This window comes from Neofelis nebulosa, chromosome 9 (assembly GCF_028018385.1).
Source record: "Neofelis nebulosa isolate mNeoNeb1 chromosome 9, mNeoNeb1.pri, whole genome shotgun sequence".
In the NCBI taxonomy this organism is placed as follows: Eukaryota; Metazoa; Chordata; class Mammalia; order Carnivora; family Felidae; genus Neofelis; species Neofelis nebulosa.
In genome coordinates, this window is record NC_080790.1 from 25,023,010 (window position 1) to 25,043,246 (window position 20,237).

Consider the following 20,237-nt stretch of genomic DNA (forward strand, 5'->3'; position numbering starts at 1 on the left):
AGAGGGAGGTAGGTACCTGCCTTGGTGGCTGGATTTCTCTTTCCCCATTTTTTTTAATCCATAATTATGATTCTACTTCTCACAGAGTCCAAGACCTTTGTAGAAACTGTGTTTTGTTTTGCCATTTGGCTGTGAAACAATCGGGATTCAGACAGTGGAAGTATGGTCATTCTGCAACATCCAGCAGACTTCTCCCTTATCACCCTCTGGACTCATGGGTGGGCAGACTGGCTCGCTCTGGCTTTTCCTGGAAATGTATTGGACTGGAGGGAGGGGGCTGAGATGCCTCTTCCTCCCTTCTTTCCTACAGTGGAATGTCTCCTGCTTCATCTTCCAGAGCATCCCAGGCTGGAGTCCCGAAGTATCCAGAGGACTTGCTCTGTGACCTTGGGCTTACTAGAACCTGACCCAGCTGAGGCCATGGCCCAGGCTCCTTGAAGGCAGCTTTGACTACGTTTCAGGGAAGGGCAGGTTTCAATGTGTCACCACCACAGAGGCAGCACCACCTGTTCCAATGAGAGCCAGGTTCTTGAGTGACTAATGGGAGCTTGTCCTAGAGAAAGACACAGACGTTCAAATGCAGAAGGCTAGGGGAGAGTAAAGAAGATTTATCTTCCTTTGAGTGACCACAGATGCCTGGGCCTGTTCCCACAGATACTGTTTGGGACCACCCAACAACAGCAGAGAACCTGTACCACCTGCTGGTGAGGCTGGACCAGTTCCATTACACCCATGGCTCCCCAGTGGATGGGAATGTCTCCACCTCATTCTCCAAAATTCCTCGGAGGCCCCCTACCCACTTACTCTGCCCTTAGTCGGAACTGCAGCCCACTGGGTACCTGAGTGCCTGTGGCAGAGTGGAGGGAGAGGTGGGGAGATACTCTTCTGACTCCCTGGATGGGTTGGAAGGGCTGAGACAAGAAGCAGCTAGAATAAAAACAGCTCTGTCCTCTGTTCCAGCAGGATGCTGGTCTGATGGCTGTGGACTCTGGTACAAAAGTGACTTTTCTTAAGTGCCCATCTCTTGGATGAAAGAGTTCTTGCATGGACATTTTTTTTTCCTACAGCTATAATCAGCTAACTTTCCTGGCCGTGTGGTAAAGAAGAAGGCTTGATTCTTCTTTTCTATCTCCTTCCTTTTCTCTTGAGTCTTAAATTCTTGTCTCTCAGTCTAGTTACTAGGTTGCTTATTTATTTTTTCATACAAGTCTAGCCTAATGTACACAGTTTAAAAATCCAAATAGTATAACAAGGTGTGAAGGAAAAACAGCAGTCCCCTGTCCCATTTGTGTCCTAAATTCCTCTCTGCAGACTCTTTCTTCTGATGCCTACCTCCATATTTCTAAGTGATATGCCTGCACAGTTATCCCTGGAATTGTCAATGTTAAATGCCACTGACTGCTTACGCTGGAAGATTGGGCTGGCATGCTTCTAACCTATTCCATACCTGCTTTTCTCCATTCGATTCCCAATATATTTATGTCACTTTTTGTTAAATCAATAGTCAATTTTTATTTTAATTATGGATGTACTGTTCACTGCTGACTGAAAAAAACTCTAGAATCACTTTTCCTTTTTTTTCCTATAATTCTTTGTTCTTCCAGGAGGTAATAATTACCTCATTAAAAAAAATCTGCTTAATCTATGTCATTATCCTAACAATTCTTCCAAAACTTTCCAGCAAAATTTAAAAATCCTTCTGAGCACAATTTTATCCATGAATAAGTAATCAGATAAACTGCTGATTCCATATTTCCCAAAGATCACTCTTCTGGCTCCTTGCTGGTCACTCCCTCTCCCTCTCTGTGGGACTTCCCCAGTCAGTGAAGGGTTGTGTTCTGATTCATCTGCTTCCTGGATGCCAACTCTTCCTCCTTCTTGCCTTATGTCATTGGAGTACCCAAGTCATTTTTTCCAGCTGGATACAGTTCTCTTTAAGAGCCAGGTGTGGAGGCACCTGGGTGGCTTGGTTGGTTAAGCATCCAATTCTTGATTTTGACTCAGATCATGATCTCACAGTTCGTGAGCTCAAGCCCTACATTGGGCTTTGTGCTGACAGCGTGGAGCCTGCTTGGGATTCTCTCTCTCTCGCTCTCTCTCTGCCCGCTCATGGTCTCTCTTTCAAAGTAAATAAATAAACTCAGAAAAAAAAGGCCAGATCTGGAAGGTTGGATACCCCAGGTTCTATAGTCATCTCCAGGTGTATGTTGGCCAAAGCAGGTAAGGAGTTTCACCTTGCTACAGGCAAATCCAGACTTCCATGTCTCAAAAAGAATGTCTTTGGTCTGCAGGATACAGGGGATGGATTTACTAGAATAGGAGAAAAATGTTGTTGGTAAATCAGCAGGATCGGGGCCATTGCCACTCACATTTCACTTTCATGCAGAGTAAGAGAAACCGGCCCCTTGCACAGGACAGTTTACTTCCATGTAGTGGTAAATTGTTACAAATAATAATCTCCTTAGATTAAAGCACTTCACGACCATATTGAGGGTAAATAAACATGAATGTGGATGACATTAGCTAGACAAACTGTCAGCAGAGTGTGACTACAGTACATTAAAACTCTAGACTTGAAATCAATTACTATCAACGTAGCCTTAATTCTCCAAGCACCATATACCAATGCATTGAGTTTTCGTATTTTTTTTAAGTATGAATTTGATATTTTAAAACAATGTTAACACTAACATTGCCTGCAAGATGATAATGGGGGTACATGCTTTGTTCAAAAGAAAAAGAAATAGATATGACGTGAGGGGAGGAAGAGGAGTTGTCTGATTGCACATTTCTATATCCTAATTTACTAAGTCAGAGCACAGCAGATGGGTTGAAGATGAGAGAGAGAGAGGGGGAGGGTAACAGAAATGTCCCAATGGGGGTACATGCCAGCTTGCCTGGTGGGTCCAAAGAGACTGATGAGGGGGCTTTAGTAACCCTAATCCCTGGGGAGAAGCTCACTTAGCTCCTCTGACAAGGCCTTCACTTGTTCCAGTGATAGCTTCATTGCTCAGAGGGCCAAATGAACAAGGAGAGGGAATTTTCCTTGTGTTGGATGTTGGCCAACAGTTAGAGTCTCTTTGCTAACCTGGGAGTGATGGAAATCCTGGAGGAAAGTAACTTTGACCTCATGGTAACAAACGAAGGGAATGTTGGGCAGAGTTGAAGTGTGCCCTGGACTCAGGAAAGCATATTTCAAATGGGTGAGAGGCTCAACAGGTCAGACAATAGCCTTTTATAAAAATATATATATATAGGTCATGATGTACTGGAGATTATAACAAGATAATGTTAATTATCTACTTTCTAGTAGTCCTGATGAGCAAGAAACTAGACAGATAGCTGGGAGTAGGAAGAACTGGGTTGAAGACAACATTTACAAAAGTTGGGACAAGAACAAATAAAGGAAGACACGAACCTGAAAGGGGATTTCTTTCAGTCATTTGGGAAGTTGTTATTGAGTAGTTTCTGTATGCCAGACTTTTGCTATGTGCTAAGGAGATAGCAGAAAAAAGACATATCTAAGCTGATAGTCCAGCAGGGAATACAGATATCAAGCAGGTAATTAAAAGTGTGTCGAATAAGCAAACTACAAATAGAGGGGAACTTCCTCAGCTTGACAAATATTTAACATTATTCTTATTGACAAAAGACTAGGTATTTTCTCCCAAAATCAGGAACACCAAGCAGACAAGAGTGTCTGCTTTCTCCATCTTTAGTCAGGGTTGTACTAGAAATTCTAGCCAAGACAATTAGATAAGAAAAATAAAAATGGCATCCAGATTGGGATGGAAGAAATAAAACAATTTGCAGGATTGCAGATGACATGATTTTGTATATATAAAATCCTAAGATATCCCTTAAAAGAAATTAGAATAAATGAGTTAAGCATGGTGGCAGAATATAAGATCAATATACAAAAATCAATTTTATTTCTATACACTAGCAATGAAAAATCTTAAAATTTAATAATTTATAATAGCATCAAAAATACAATACTTAGGGGCGCCTGGGTGGCTCAGTCAGTTAAGCGTCCGACTTCGGCTCAGGTCATGATCTCGCGGTCTGTGAGTTTGAGCCCCGCGTCGGGCTCTGTGCTGACTGCTCAGAGCCTGGAGCCTCCTCTCTCTCTGACCCTCCCCTGTTCATGCTCTGTCTCTCTCTGTCTCAAAAATAAATAAACGTTAAAAAAAAATACAATACTTAGGGGGCACCTGGGTGGCTCAGTCAGTTAAGTGTCCAATGTCAGCTCAGTTCATGACCTTGCCATTCATGAGCTCGAGCCCTACATCAGGCTCTGTGCTGACAGCTCAGAACCTGGGGCTTGCTTTGGATTCTGTGTCTCCTTCTCTTTCTCTGTGCCTCCTCCACTTGCACTCTGTCTCTGTCTCTCTCAAAAATGAATAAACATTAAAAAAAATACAATACTTAGGAATAAATTTAACAAAAGAAGTACAGGACTTTTACAGTGAAAACAATAAAACATTGCTGAAATAAATTAAAGAAGATCTTAAAAAATGTTCATGGATCATGTTCCTGTTCATGGATCAAAAAGCTTTATATTGTGAAGTTGGCAATACTCCCCAAACTGATCTACAGATTTATTCAATTGCTATCAAAATCCCAGCTGCCTTTATTTTTTCTGACGAATTTGTCAGGCTGATGCTACAATTCCTATGTAAACACAAGGACCCCAGAATTACCAAAGCGATGTTGAAAAAGAAAACAAAGTTAGAAGATGTAAGCTTTCTGATTTCAAAAGTTACTATAAAACTATAGTAATCAACACAGTGTGGTACTGGCATAAGGACATATAGATCACTGGGACAGAATTGAAAGTTCAGATCCTTACATTATGATAAATTGACTTTTTTTTTTTTTTTTTAATTTTTTTTTCAACTTTTTTTTTTTTTATTTATTTTTGGGACAGAGAGAGACAGAGCATGAACGGGGGAGGGGCAGAGAGAGAGGGAGACACAGAATCGGAAACAGGCTCCAGGCTCCGAGCCATCAGCCCAGAGCCTGACGCGGGGCTCGAACTCACGGACCGCGAGATCGTGACCTGGCTGAAGTCGGACGCTTAACCGACTGCGCCACCCAGGCGCCCCTAAATTGACTTTTGAAAAGAGTGCCAAGATAATAAAATGGGGCAAAGAATAGTCTTTTCAACAAGTGGTCCTGGGGCAATTAGATATACACTTGCAAAAGAATGAGCTTGGACTCCTACATCACCAAAATTATCTCAGAATGGATCGAAGACCTAAATGTAAAAGCTAAACTATACAACTTGTAGGAAAAAAATATAGGAGTAAATATTCATGATCTTAGATGAGGCAATGATTTCTTGTATACAACACCAAAAGTTTAAGTGACACACACAAAAAGTAGGTATGCTGGGCTTCACTGAAATTGAAAACTTGTGTTCTATAAATGGTATAGCCAAGAAACTTAGTAGACAACCTGTAGAATGGAAAGAAATGTTTGCAAATCACATATGTGATAAGGAATTTGTAGCTAAGATTATAAATTCTTACAAGGGGGCAACAAAAAGTTAAATAAACCAATTTAAAAACGAACAAAGGATCTAAACAGACATTTCTCCAAAGAGGGTATACAAATGGGCAGTGAGCACTGAAAAGATTCTCATCACGAGCAGTCAAGGAACTGCAAACCAAAACCACAATGAGGTTATCACTTCACACTCTCTAGGATGGCTCTAATAAATATGACAGACAATAGTAACAGTGTTGACAAGGAGGTGGAGAAGTCAGATCTCTCATTCCCTGCTGGTGGGAATGTAAATGGTGCAGTGGCTTTGGAAAACAGTCCCTGAAAATGTAACATATAGAGTGACCATGTGACCCAGCAATTCCACTCCTAGGTATGCACACAAGCGAAATGAAAACATACATTCGTGCAAAGACCTGCATACAAACATTCATAGCAGAATTATCCACAACAGCCAGGAAGTAGAAACAACCTAAATGTCCATCAACTAATGAATGGATGAATAAAATATGGTGTATTTACAAAATGAAATCTTATTTGGCACCAAAAAGGAATGAAGGCTTGATACATCCTGTCACATGAATGAAAGAAATCATTACATGACCACGGTTGCATGACTCCAATTATGTGAACTGTCCACAATAGGCAAACCTATAGATTCAGAAAGCAGGTTAGTGGTTTCCCAGGACTGGAGGAGTGGGGCAAAAATAGCAAGTGACTGTTAATGGGCATGAGGTTTCCTTTTGGGGTGACAAAAATATGTTCTAAAATTATATTGTGGCGATGGTTACATAGCTCTGTGACTATATTGAAAATCACTGGACTCTGTATCTTAAATAGATAAACTATATGGTGTGTAAGTTATATTTCAGTAAGGCCCTAAAAAAAGTATGGAGTGGGCAACAACAACAATAAAGGGTTTGTTACGATTAAGAAAGTGTGATAGTGAGTAATATGAGAATCCAATGGGGTTAAGACACAAAAGGATCAGGAGTTATGTAACCCCAGGGCCGAGTAGACAGTAGGGGCAAAGGGTGTGAGGTTGACAAAAAAAAGAAATATCGGAGGAAATAAGGTAATGCTGGTCTGATGGGAGGAGAATGAAGGAAGGAGGAGAGACACAAGGTATGGTTAGATAGGTGGGCAGGGGTCAGATGATGCAGGCCATGTTCATGACTTTAGACTTTTCCTAAATAGCAAAAGCAATTGGAAGACATTGAAGTGTTTCAACCTGGAAAGTGCAATGATCGGATGCACATTTTATTTTTATTTAGTATTATCATATTTTTAGTTTTAAAGAGAGGAGAACCAGCAGGAGAACCAGAGAGACAGAAAACCCTAAGCAGCGTCCATGTGCAGCATGAAGTTCAGTGTGGGACTCAATCCCACAACCCTGGGATCATGACCTGAGCCAAAATCAAGAGTCAGACACTTAACTGACTAAGCCACCCAAATGCCTGTGGATGTGCATTTTAAAAAGTGGGCCTAGACTGCAGGAAATTGACTTGAGGGGAGTAGGTGGGTATAGGAAAAACAGAGGGAGCCGAGGCAAAAGTCAGGGCGAGAGATGATGTCTGAAAAATCCAAATGGAATAGTTTGAGGAGAAAGTGGGAGGTGAGGATGTGGAGACATCTTGTATGAAGTTTGGTTGTAAAGGGAGGAGAGAAATGGAGTTGTAGCTGGAAGGGAATATGAGATGGAGAAAGTTTAAAAGATAAGCATGTTTCAGTGGGAATTGGAAGACTCCAGAAGAGAGAGTTAGTATTCAGAATATGGAGGAGAGAATTCATTCAATCAGGCCCTTGTGAAGGGGGAAGTTAATGAGATCCAGAACATCCTCAGAGGCATATGCCCTCTAGCATAACAGGAGGAAAGTGGGAGATGGTGACAGATGAAAGTGAGTTTGTGGATTTGGAGGCAGAACTTCTTCATCCTCCTACCTCCAATCCCGCACAGCAACCCAGGAGCCAAGAGTGAGTAGATATACTTTAAGAATATGACATCAGAGGGCAGCGATTAATGAGGAAAATGGGAACACTCTCAGGGATGATGATAAGTGTTAATGAAAGAGACTGAAACACACATAACCATGTATCTTATACTTCCTTCTTACATAATGTTCAGAACAAGAAGTGTAGAAAAAAGTTAAGAGGGAATTGGGATCCTGTACAGGAGAAAGGATAATGAGAACTGTCCAGTTATTTCAAAAGTTCAAGTGTTAGGTCCTGCATGCTGAATTAGCTTAAAGACAATTGAAGAATCATTCCTGACGTTAGAAATCATGCAGATTGGAATAGGAATCAAGCAGATTGGAAATGGGAAATATTCAAATGTCCTATTTTTAAAAAGGAATGAAAGGGGAAGTCAAGAAAATGCAGGTGAATCTAATTAACTTTGATCTCTGCAATGTTTGTTAACTTGTACTCATTAAGCAGCACCAAGAGTTCATCAGGAAATATTTATGCTAAAATATTAAATATTATTTTTTTATGGAGACAGGATCTGCCTCTTGACTTTAAGGTGCACAATTGGGAGATTAAACAAAAGCTGTTTACAAAAATAATAGGGACCCCAAAGGTGCTGATCACAAGACCTGATCACAAGACCTCTACATAGCAGAATTGTGTATTTCAAAGGGACACTGGCATTTAGAAAATGGTCACCAATAGGTATCAGATAAGAATCAACAGGGATGAGTAAGGAGAGACCTCAGTGAGGCAGCAGAGCTATCTTCAAGTATGAGAAGATCTTGCGTGTTCAGTCTTTTTTCTATGGTGGTCCAGAATAGAACTTGAAGCATGGGTGGAAAGTTCCAGAGAAGTAGACTGTTGCCCCTCAATAAAGAATACTTAAAACCTGGAGCTGTCCAACAATGGGGAGCACAAAATGTTGAGCACCCCAGTCCTGGAAGATTCTAGCAGACTGTTGGGGCTACAGTAGGGTGGGGTGTGGACTATGTGACTCTAGGGCCTGTTCCTTGAAAATAAACATGTAGAAGAAACGTGACATGGGCATTAATTTTTTAGCCCACTCATGCTAGAAATATAGATGCTGATGCCTACAGATATCTGAATAGCTGCATAGCGAGGCAGTGGTAGATCTCAGGCTGAACCCAACTCTCGACTCCCCAAGTCTGATCATTTCTATTGCTTCACACATTAGCCTTTCCTGTGATGAGTGATTGCCATTTCTCTTTGGAATTTCAAACGACGAATTCCAGAATGAAACTGGACCACTATTATACACCACATACAAAAGTCAACTAAAAATGGATTAAAGACTTGAATATAAGACCCGAAACCACAAAACTCCTGGAAGAAAACATCAGGGGTGAACTCCTTGACATGGATCTTGGCAATGGCTTTTTGGATTTGACACCAAAAGCAAAATCAACAAAAGCAAAAATAATCAGGTAGCACTACAGCATACCAGAAAGCTTCTGCACAGGCAAAGAAAACCATCAACAAAATGAAAAGGAAACCTGCCAAATGGGAGACAATATTTGCAAATCATATATCCAATAAGGGGTTAATGTCCAAAATATACAAAAAACTCATACAACTCAACAGACAAAAAAACAATAATCCAATTAAAAGTGAGCAGAGAGGATCTGAATAGACATTATTCCAAAGAAGACATAAAAATGGCTAACAGGTACTTGAACAGGTGTGGAACATCATTAGTCATCAGGGAAGTGCAAATCCAAACCACAATGAGAGATCACCTCACACCTGTTAGAATGGCTATTACAGAAAAGACAAGAGCTTACATGTGTTTGTGAGGATGTGGAGAAAATGAAACCCTTGTGCCCTGTTGGTGGGAATGTAAATTGGTGCAGCCACTGTGGAAAACAGTATGGAGTTTCCCCCCAAAATTTACAACAGAACTATCATATCATCCAGCAACTGCTTTGGGGTATTTATCTGAAGGAAACAAAAACACTAACTGAAAAAGATATTTGCACCCCATGTTCACTGCAGCATTATTTGTAACAGCCAAGACATGGAAACCACCTAAGTGTCCAACAATAGATGGATGGATAAAGAAAAGGTGTTTTATATACAAAGGAATAGGGGCGCCTGGGTGGCGCAGTCGGTTAAGCGTCCGACTTCAGCCAGGTCACGATCTCGCGGTCCGTGAGTTCGAGCCCCGCGTCAGGCTCTGGGCTGATGGCTCGGAGCCTGGAGCCTGTTTCCGATTCTGTGTCTCCCTCTCTCTCTGCCCCTCCCCCGTTCATGCTCTGTCTCTCTCTGTCCCAAAAAAAAAAAAAAAAAAAAAAACAATAGAAAAGAAAAACAAAGGAATATTAGTCATGGAAAAGAAGGAAATCCTGCCATCTGTGACAACATGGATGGACCTTGAGGGCATTATGCTAAGTGAAATAAGTCAGAGAAAGACAAATATTGTATGATCTTACTTATATGTGGAATCTAGAAACAAAACTCATAGGTACAGAGATTGGTGGTTGCCAGAAGTGAGGGTGGGGGTGGGGGGCAAAATGGATGAAGGTGATCCAAAGGTACAAAGTTCCAGTTATAAGACAAAGAAGTCCTGGGGATGTAATATACAGCATGTGACTACAGTTAACAACACTGTATTGCGTGTGTATTTGAAAGTTGCTAACAGCGTAAACTGTAAAAGTTTTCCTCACAAGGAAAGAGTTGTAACTATGTGTAGCGATGGATGTTAATTAAACTTATTGTGGTAATCACTTCATAATATATACATATATGAAATCATTATATTGCACACCTAAAACTAATACATTGTTAAATGTCAATTATATCTCAATAAAAAATAAATTAACAAATAACAATTCTAAATCCCTCACTCATGACTTTCAGGCCACATGCTTTCATGAATGTCCACTGCTCGTTCCATGCATGGCTTGAGTGAAACCTGCAGCATTAGCCTTGAAATTCAGGGGCGCTGTGCAGTTGAGCCCTGACCCACACAAATAAGGGCTCTGTAATCTCTGGGGAGGTTGTTCCCAGGAACAGAGTCTTGGGTACAGTTCCTGCAGGAAAAGAGGAACTGTGCTCCTAGAAGGAAATGATTCTAAAGCTGCCACGTCTTACCTGGACTCTGGGGTCTGCTTTACTCCTTGCTTCAATTGTACATGACCAGGTTCATCCACTGAGAAATAAGCATCATTGTTATGACATAACTTTACATTTGTCAGCTTAATACAGAGCAGGGCAAGTGGTACCCTTCCCTCTTGAAAGATCTCGGTGTAGTCTCATCAAACTTTTCCAGCTAATTTGAACCCCTTAAGAGACCTCAACCTGCCCATAACAGCATATATTTTGCTACTCTCTGAGTAGCTAAGCAGTGAGAGGGATAGCGGAGGTTGGCCAGCTGGCTGGGCCAGGAGGCCCTTTCTAAAGCTCAGTGGGAGTGAGTTTAATGTACAGTGAGCTCAGCAGGTGTTCTTAAGTTCCCTCTTGGATTTATGACTCCCACATAATCCTCTGCTTTATTAAGCTATTGGGAAAAAAATAAAATCTGTCTGCCAAGATCCTAAAGCAGCCTTGGCAGCCAGTAATATATAAAGGCAGTAATTGGAGGTGGGGGGGGGGGGTGGGTGGCAGCTTGGCTGGCCTTGGACAGACTATCCAGTATCCGCAGGGAGAAAAATGCCCCCTGGAATCAGGAAAGGAGGGGTGGCCTGGGGCTGTGCCCTGTGTCTGGGAGGGGAATGTACCTCACCTCCATTTTTGTCAGGTAGAGTCCTTTTCCATCATTGGAGAGGTTCTGGAAAGTCTCTAAAGAGGAGGAGAGGAATCAAGACAGGCCAAGGGAGATAAAAGCAAATATGGTGATTCCACATACTCTTTCACTCTCCACAGTATGCCTGGCCTCCCTCCTGGTCTCTTCCCAGCAAACCTCACTCTGTGGGACAGCCCAGGGCCCATCTCTTCAGAAAAGCTCTCTGTCACTGCTTTGGCCCACATGCACCTCTCCCTCTTCTAGTGCCCTTGCACTTTGCACTCTTCTACACACGGCCAAGGGGATGTGTGGGCCCGTCTTATAAAGTACTCCACATGCAAAGTTTGGGGAATCTCCCTTGTCCAACTGAGAATTCTCTGGAGGCTTATGCCTCAGCCTTCTCTTCCGTACTCCCAGAGCTCTGTTCCCTCAGTCTTTATTAACCACCTAGCTCAGAGATGGGGGGTTTACAGAGGTGCTCATGCCAGGGATGGTGAGGATTAGGATGAGGCCAGACCCCACTTCTACCCCAACCACAAGTCTCGAGCTATAGTATGGCTTGGGATTTCACATAGGATTTCATTATAAAAAAGTGTCCAAATGTTTGACCCACATAGTCGAATTTCTAGAGCCTTGGGAATGCTTTCCTGCCCCCACTTATCTACTTGTGAATTCCTTCATCAGAGACCCCAGTCATTCATCACAAAACTATAGAGTAGGTTTAAACTGTAAACACCACAGAGAAGAGACACAGTGATTAAATGAACTTCCCGAAAGAGACACTAAATAGGGTGATGAAGAAATGAGAGACCTACGACAGAGGAATGTACTGGACAGAACGGGTAAGGATGCAGGGTACCCAAGTTGATTACACCGTTCCACAGGCTAATGCTGTTTCTGCCTCTTGGAGCAAGGGCTCCTCATGCAAGGTGCCAACCACCCCACTACGGAGGCCTTCCCTGGGCCTGGAGCAGGAGGGCATTCCTGGTCTTCTCCTGTGTTTTTTTTGGTCATTGTGAAGGTCTCCAGGATGTCCCCCAGCAGACACTTACTTGCCATGGCTTCAAGTCGCAACAGGAAGCAGACCAGGCTGGGGAAGCTGACCCTGCCACTGTGATCACTGTACCGGAGGGTCATGAGATCCAGAAGCTCATTGCTGACGGAGGTCCCTGCAAGGAACTCTGGGCCATGGGGTGGGCTAGTGAGCGGGAGGAGGCTGGAGCAGGTCTGGTCTTCTGACGTGTAAAGTCTGAAAAACCTGCTCAGAATGGTGGCCTTCTACCACTGTTTCCTACTCAGCCTGGCTCAGGGGTCAGTTCACTCCACTTTGTACTTTTTTTTTTAATGTTTATTTATTTTTGAGAGTGAGAGACAAAGCATGAGTGGGGAGAAGCAGAGAGAGAGAGGGAGACACAGTATTTGAAGCAGGTTCTAGGCTCCGAGTTGTCAGCACAGAGCCCAACATGGGGCTTGAACTCATGAACCATGAGATCATGACCTGAGCCAAAGTCAGACACTCAACCGACTGAGCCACCCAGGGGCCCCATTCCACTTTGTATTTTTATGGTTCTATGGTTGCTTCCTTCTTGTTGGTTGCCGGGCCCCAATGACATTGTTCTGGAGTTTGGCCAGTTACCAACTCAAGATACTCAAGACACTGACTGCGCTGGGGACAATCTTCCAGGACACCCAGAGTTTGCTCCCAGCCCTGCCTCTGTCAGGCTTCTCTCTGGGTGACTTTATAAAACAGCCTTGTTCCCTAACCCCATGACTGTGTGTGGGTCTTACAGGTGGGTGCTGCTAGTATGAGCAAATGTGGTTCCTGGAAGTGAGAGTTTCAGTCCTAAGTTGGATCACCAGGAAAGAGGCTGGTCCTCAGAGGGGAGACCACAGTCAGAAGGTGGCCACGGGCAGGCAAAGTAGAGGTGCCTTGCTGTCCTGCATGTCTGGTTATGAGCTCTAGGAGGCACCAACCACCTAGCAGACAAGAGCAGACTAGCAAATGGCCACGCCTGCAAGCTTTGGTGGGCCAGCAGAACCTCGCAAGCCAAACCATCCATCAAGGGGATGAGCCTGGTGGCCTGTGGGTCCCATGCACCAGAGACATTTGGTTTCTCTAGCAGAATTAATAAAATGTGAATTTGAATGCCTTTAGATAGGATATGTACTCTCCAACTTGCCACATTCAAAATCACCCTCTTTTCTTATGGTTAGCTCCAGTGCCCTTTTCAGTTATCTGCTTGGTCCTTGAACACTTTTTAATTGGATTCCAACTATTCTCTATCTTTCTCCCTTTTATTATTCTGGAGTCATTAGTGTGGTTTCCTATGGGATTTCATTTTTCTGTAGCTATTCGAGGGTTCTCGAAGCGTAGCCCCCAGATCAAGAGCATCAGCCTCACTTAGGAACCTTCCAGAAAGACAAATTCTTCAGCCCCACCCAAGCTCTCCTGAATCAGAAACTTTGGGTGAGGGATAAGGCTCATCAATCTGTGCTTTAACAAGCTTCCAAAGAGTTCCAGGTTTGAGAACCGCTGCTGTCTACTATGAAAAATTAAGAGAAGGACAGATTCGGGGTGCCTGGGTGGCTCAGTTGGTTAAGAGAAGGACAGATGCTAAGGCATAAATATGCTTCTTCCTGCTCTCCAGGCTGGGAGTCACCGAAGGAAGAACCACAGAGTCCCTCTTTCCCTGGCATTTACCTGGGGGAATCTGATCTTACGTTTTCCCAAGGAAGGTGGCAGTTTCTGGACTTAACCTTTTTGTGATCCATTTCCTCCACCGGTACAAGGCAGATAATGACTCCTGATCACAGAGTAGTTGGGACAATCAAATGTGATGACGTGAGTGCAGGTTCTCCCTGAACTCTGAAGCTCTTAGGCACCTACAGTATGCTTATCATCATCCGAGGGCTCAGAGTGCTTGTACTCTTGAAGCAGACAGGTGTCATTTGATTTCATTTTGCTCCAAACCTTCTGTGAGGACAGTACATCCACCTGCTCATGGGTGTTTAACCCTGACAGCCAGATGCTGACATGGAAGTGTCTCTAAGGCAACCTTGAATTTTGGTAGGGTATCAGTCATGCAGGGTTATTTCCCTACAGTAAGAGTTGTTCTGGGATACAAGGCAGTTGGGAAAGTTGACTGGCACATGGGAACTCAAGTTGGGGAGGATGGAGACTGAGTCCTGAGCCTGGAGGCCCACAGATGCCGGTGTAAACCAGGACAGAGAACCTGTTGCTCTGTTTTCTCCTGACTGTCAGCACTGGTCTTGCCTACAAGCAGGCTAAGGGTGTGCACGCCTGCCTGCCCCTCTCTCTCTCTCTCTCTCTCTCTCTCTCTCTCTCTCTCTCTCTCTCTCTCTCTCCTTCCCTCCACCCACACACACATGCACACACACCCCACCATCACTGCTACCCCAATCATGACACCCCCAAGGGGCCCCTGCTTTACCCGCATCCTTTATAGCCTTCCACAAATCCACACTCAGGAAAACTCCGGAACATTTCTGGATGTTCTGGAAAACACTCTGATTTGGGAAAAGAAGCAAGAAGTCCATGTCAGTGCCCTTGCCCACCTTAAAGAGGATGTCCTGGGCAGAGAGAGTTCTCAGAAATCCCTTTTGCATCCCTGGAGGCATAAACCTTGAGTGGATCCAGCTCAGAGGTAGCTCAGCTGAGGATGGGGGGAGAGGCAGGAATGGGCTCCACCCGGTGAAGTCTATCACACTGGCCGCCAGCTGCAGGGCCATGGGTTCCTCTCCCAGGCCTGTGCCTTCCTCTCTTCCGACCTCCTATCTTTCCTTCCTCACCTCCTAGACTGGGCTCCTGACACGTGGCAGCTTGCTGCACTCCGGAGGCTCAGAGTTCGCTAAAGACTTTGCATAGGGTGGTGGTGAAGATTTGGCAGCTGAACCACTGGGTTTAAATCCTGGCTTGACTATTTACCAGCTGTGTAACCTTGGGAAAGTTAATCTTTCCAGGCCTCAGTTTCCCACCCCTCCCTGCAGCACCATGCAAATTACATCACCTGCCTCATGGGGACTGTAGCTCAGGGTCAGTGAACAAATCTGTATGGAGCACTTAGGAGAGCGCCTTGCACAGCAGTGAGCACTGTGTGGTGGGTAGGCGAGGACTGTAACTTGGGTCCTAGCGCAGCTGCAGGAGGTAGTGACTCTAAGCCTTTATCTCTGTGCAGGGCAGCTCTCCATGCACCCAGGACTTTGCTGCCTCTCCCTAACTCTCCCCAGAGCCCCGATCAGCATCGCACTTCCCAGGTGAGGAAACAGGCGCCTGGGCAGGTGACTTCCAGGGAGTAAACATGCAAGCGCCACGCGACTGAACTTGGGCTCCTGGTCTGGGACCTGTGCTCAGCTGCCCACAGGAGCTGTTCTGAGGCAAAATACCCCCAGCCCGTGTGCGAGTGACTGAGGCCGACTGGGGCAACAATCACTGTTAAATAGCAGCCTGAGAACATTTTCGGGCCTTCTTTGACTTTTGGTGAGTATAGAGCAACTCTCAAATGGGATTCGCTTGCTCATTTGGTCATGAGTTAGGTCACTGGTTCAGCAGTTTTGAGCGCCTGCTGTGTACTAGACACTAAGAAAGGCATTGGAGGAAGCTGATGACTATGAAGGGGCCCCTGCCCTATGATCTAATGGGGGGACACATCAGCCATTCCAGTGTCCTCAGAAAAGCCAAATGACTCCAAGCCAGGGATTAGGCGACACATCCTGGTATAGCCACATGAGAATGCTTCATCGTATTATTGTAGATTTGGGTGTTAGGAGCTGAGGGGGAAGCACCCGGGCCTGGAGGAGGCAGGCAAGGCCTCAGGGGAAGCGACTCTTGCGGCTGGACAATCAGTGTGGTAGATATCGGCCAGGCTCTACATCACACACCTGGGGTCTGAAAAGAGTGAGTGGGATGAGTACAAGGGCTTCTCCTGGACCCCAAAGTAGGGTCTCAGCTAAAGGGGCTTGCATACAGCTCTGATGAGTTCAGACCTCATTCTGAGAACAACGGTGAGGCCACAGGCCACATCTGTGATGTTGTCATATCTGGCACGTGGATGGGAGGGGAATGAGATGAATTAGTGCACCGGGGGAGTGTCTCAGGGGCCCGGGGAGGACGAGGAGGGCAAAGTGGGCTGGTGGCTTTACTATAGTCCACGGTGACCCTTCTCTTCTCCAACCTCCTAGAATATTCCTCACCCTGCCACTTGCTCAAGCATTGCCTTCTAGTAGTGCATGTATGTCTCCCTGAAATGTGACCCTTCTTGAGGGCAGGCCTGGTGAGTTCCTCCTCTTTCATGCTCCTAAACCCTGTGGGGGTCAGGCACCCAGCAGATATTTGCTAAACTGGACAAAAAGAGAACATTGCCGGTACCTGGCACTGGACGAGACGGCTCCACAGCCTTGAAAACTCCTCTTGCTCAAGCCTCCCATTCGCTTTGAGCTGGTGGGGAGTTAAGAGTTAACCATGCAGCATGCAGGGAGCAGAGGCCCTGCCGACAGAGCCGGGAGCCGTTCTATCCATCAACCAGTCCAGTGTCACCTGGACATGGCCCCACAGCAGCCGGCTCCCACTGTGTCTGAAAGGGACCTGGCTTAGCTTTAATTTACAAAGGAAAATGGACAATCAGAGGGAGAAAGAAGCCCTGAGGAAAGGAGGTCAATATCACTTGCATCCAGGGGAAGAGAAAGCCCTGAACACAGCCTGTACCGGGAGGGGTGGGGCCCCTGGCAGGGGGGAGTGGGAAGGAGCATGAGGGGTCATTGCAACGCCTGCAGCAGCACGAAAGGCAAGTGCGCATAGACACAAATGGCATTAGAGCCAGGCCCGGTCACCCCGTAAGATGGGTTTAATGAGAGCTAATGCGAGGAAAAGAATCCGACTCTGAGTTGCTGCAGGGGGGCGGGGGGTGGTGGGAGGAAGGGCAGAACAGACCTGTCTGTTTTGCAGGGGTTTGGCAGACCCAACCTCCCCCAGGGCCACCGGCCCCAGGCTGTGGGGTGCCGTGGGCCACTTTCATTAATCAGTGGGGTTTAGGCAGTGTCTCCCAGTGATTCCAAACCACAGCCAGCAGAGACAGGGCCTGATTTATGACTTCATCAAGAGGCCCTCTTGTTCGACAATGGCCGGCCTCCCATTCCCAATCCGGCCTTGTTAACAGTGAAGAAGTGGGGGTCGGCTTCACTCCAGGGAGGCCGTGTACACAGAGGGATGAGCCTCAGAGCAGCAGCTGGGGGGCATGCCCATGGGGGGCTAGTCTCTCCTGACTGGATGGGGCAGCAGGGGAGAAATAGCTCATCGGAGGGAGAAGTCAGGACAGGAGTCAGGAGACCTGGGTTTAATTCCCAGTCCGGCCACTGGTGTCCCTGGAACCCGAGCATGTCTTTGGAGTGCTCTAGCCCCAGCTTCCACAGCTTCAGCTGCAGTCTGGTAGCAATCAAGGGGTATGGCTGCTGTGTAGATCAAGGCATTTTCTCCAAGTTTCAGGGGTTGCTATCTTCACTTAATGGGGACTTGGTGAATAAGGAACTTAATGAAGACTTGACCAGTGGCAAGGGGAAGGGCAGAAGGAAAATAGCCCCCTTGGTGTTACAGGGAGGCAGTGTAGAATGGTGTTAGGACATGGATTCCGGAGGCTGAAAACTCTTCAAACACAGGCACAAATTCTGACTGGCTGTGTGATTACTTAACAAATTACTTAACCTCTTTGAATTCCTTCTCTTTACTTCTTATATCATGGGGGCTTTTTGCAAGAACCACAAGGAAAAGTCCATATACCAGTACTGTTCTTGGTGTGCCATAGACACTTGATAGATGGTAACTACTGTCATGGTTGCTATGCTTGTTCTGGAGAGTCAGTGCATTGGTATAGAATCCACAGAAGCCCAGACTCTCTGGTGAGCCCTTAGAACCAAAGAAGAGAAAACACTGAAAGTAAAAAGGTTCCTAACATCTGAATTAGACCCCTGGGGAAGCCCGCAGAGCAGATGGGCTCTTAAAGTTGCAAGAGGAGCCGGGGTGTGGGGGGCTGCAAAGGATACATCCATCAGGGCCACGATGCTCCGGCACTCATCCAAAGAGAAGGTGTCCCCTGGAGTTCCTGGGGGGCAGAGAACAGGAAGGATGGAAATGTCAGGGGTGGGGAGTGACACCAGACTGGCTCAGCACTGGGCATGAGGTTGGGGCCAGCAATCCTGTGGGTCTGACCTTACCTCTCAGGAGCTCTTGGTTGAGAAGGCTCTGAAGCTGGGTTGCATCAATGTCCAGCCCCTGATCCAAACAAGAGAGGAATACAGGAGTCCCATCCGTGCTCAGGAGCTGAGGGGCATACCTGCCTTATTCTGGAAAAGCACTCAGATTTCTAAGCCCTTGCTTCCCACCCAGTGCCCACCTACCTCTGCCATGAAGCCTTTCTCGATCGCTCCAGGCCATGGTGATACCCCTCCCCTGAACATCTGTAGTGCTCATCACTCCTAACGTTGGGTACCATGTGTGGGTCACCTTGCATTTATCTCTTCATTTATTATGGGGCCGGACAGCAGTGGTTCCTTCCTTTCTGCCTTACCTGGCACTAAGGAGCCCCTCAGGAGGAGTATTGTTGAATGAATCAACTCAGCCCTGAAGGTGTGTTTCCCCATCTGCCTCCAGGAAGGGATAGAGAGAAAATATGACTAGCGAGTGTGTGAGCATAAGTGTGAACGTGAGTGTGTGTGTGTGTGGTAAGAAGAGATGAAAGTGCCAGAAATCTAGGCTAAGACAAGCCGCTCTAATTGAGCACATTACTTAGCATTAGTTTTCCTAGCTACTGAAGCAAAAAGGAAGACATGGTTTTCCTTGGATTAAAAACGGGAAGCAGTGGAGGCTGAGGGGAGAGAAACTTTTCCCAGCCGGAACTTCTGAAGTTGTTAACCGCATTCGATTTTCTCCTAGGGACATTGAGCAGCTTTATGGGCGGTGTCTTCCATGATGATTCTATAGAGAAGCAGAGCCGTGCTGTGCATGGCCATTTCTTACGCGTAGGCTGGTAAAAGCTGAGGGGGTGATGTCACATCACATCAGCACCCTGGGAAAGCTTTACATGGGGGAGGGAGCCGGAGTGAGGTCCCTCAGCTGCTGGCTTTGCAGAGTGGTACTGGGTCAGGTGGAGGAAAGTGTCTCATTGGGTTCTTCCGAGAACCAGCACCCTGTAGATGACAGGCATGCTGTCCCCAGGGATGGCCTCACCACTCAACTGAAAGCAAAAGCAGTCCCATGGCCTGTCCTCATGGGAGAATCCCTCATAATGCCCCCAAGAAAAACACCCTAACAGAGTTTGAAACTGGCTCTCAGTCATCCCTCCAACATCTCATTGACTGGGTTATGTCAGCAAAGTCAGCATTGTGTGCCCACTAGCAACAGAGTTCTTTCCTCAAAAGAATCATGGCATGCACTTGCAGACCAGTTGGTAAGGAAACTTACCATTACATGGAATGTTAAGTTACCAACTAGAATGTAAGTAGCTTTGTGACATGGATGATGTCTCCTTCCTACTGCACGTCCCTCTATCCTAGGACAGCTTGTGATTTGGACCCTGCACCCAAGAACCACCAAAATGTTTGAGGAGATGAGGAATAGAGATGAAGGCTGCCTTAAGCAAATTCCAAAACAACTGCATATTTTCCTCCACCACTTCGATGTAGGATTCCTGAGGAGCTGATGCCAAAACTTTGTGTGGTGCTTAGAATGTCCTAGGTATTTTGTATATGTTTGCCAATTGAATAAATGGTGGATAGATGGACATGACCTAACTCAGAGGCTGAGAGGTCCTTACTTTCTGGCAGGCAGACTTGGGTTACAGTACCATCACCACTATCATGGCTGATGAAGGTAGATCATGGTAGTGGTAGCAGTGGTAGGAATCACTGTGTTCGCTTGAAACTAAACAGATAGAAAGAGATCAGGAGAGAGGACTCGGGGAGTGTATGGACAAACATTTTGCTTTCAACTTTCATTTGAGGCTACAGCCTC

The 20,237-nt window shown here is 45.7% G+C and overlaps 1 protein-coding gene across 1 annotated transcript in view; it reads right to left on the reverse strand.

The window, feature by feature from the left end:
- Window positions 1-578: 578 nt before the first annotated feature.
- Window positions 579-20,237, reverse strand: part of CAPN13 (calpain 13) — a 62,481-nt gene continuing 42,822 nt past the window's right edge. The window contains exons 15-22 of the mRNA XM_058682954.1: window positions 18,443-18,500; window positions 18,272-18,330; window positions 16,605-16,673; window positions 14,671-14,746; window positions 12,271-12,399; window positions 11,219-11,274; window positions 10,588-10,645; window positions 579-2,310 (exon numbers count right to left, since the gene is read on the reverse strand). Coding sequence (XP_058538937.1) covers window positions 10,619-10,645; window positions 11,219-11,274; window positions 12,271-12,399; window positions 14,671-14,746; window positions 16,605-16,673; window positions 18,272-18,330; window positions 18,443-18,500 — 474 coding nt within the window. The 3' untranslated portion in view covers window positions 579-2,310; window positions 10,588-10,618. The remainder of the gene's footprint in view (window positions 2,311-10,587; window positions 10,646-11,218; window positions 11,275-12,270; window positions 12,400-14,670; window positions 14,747-16,604; window positions 16,674-18,271; window positions 18,331-18,442; window positions 18,501-20,237) is intronic.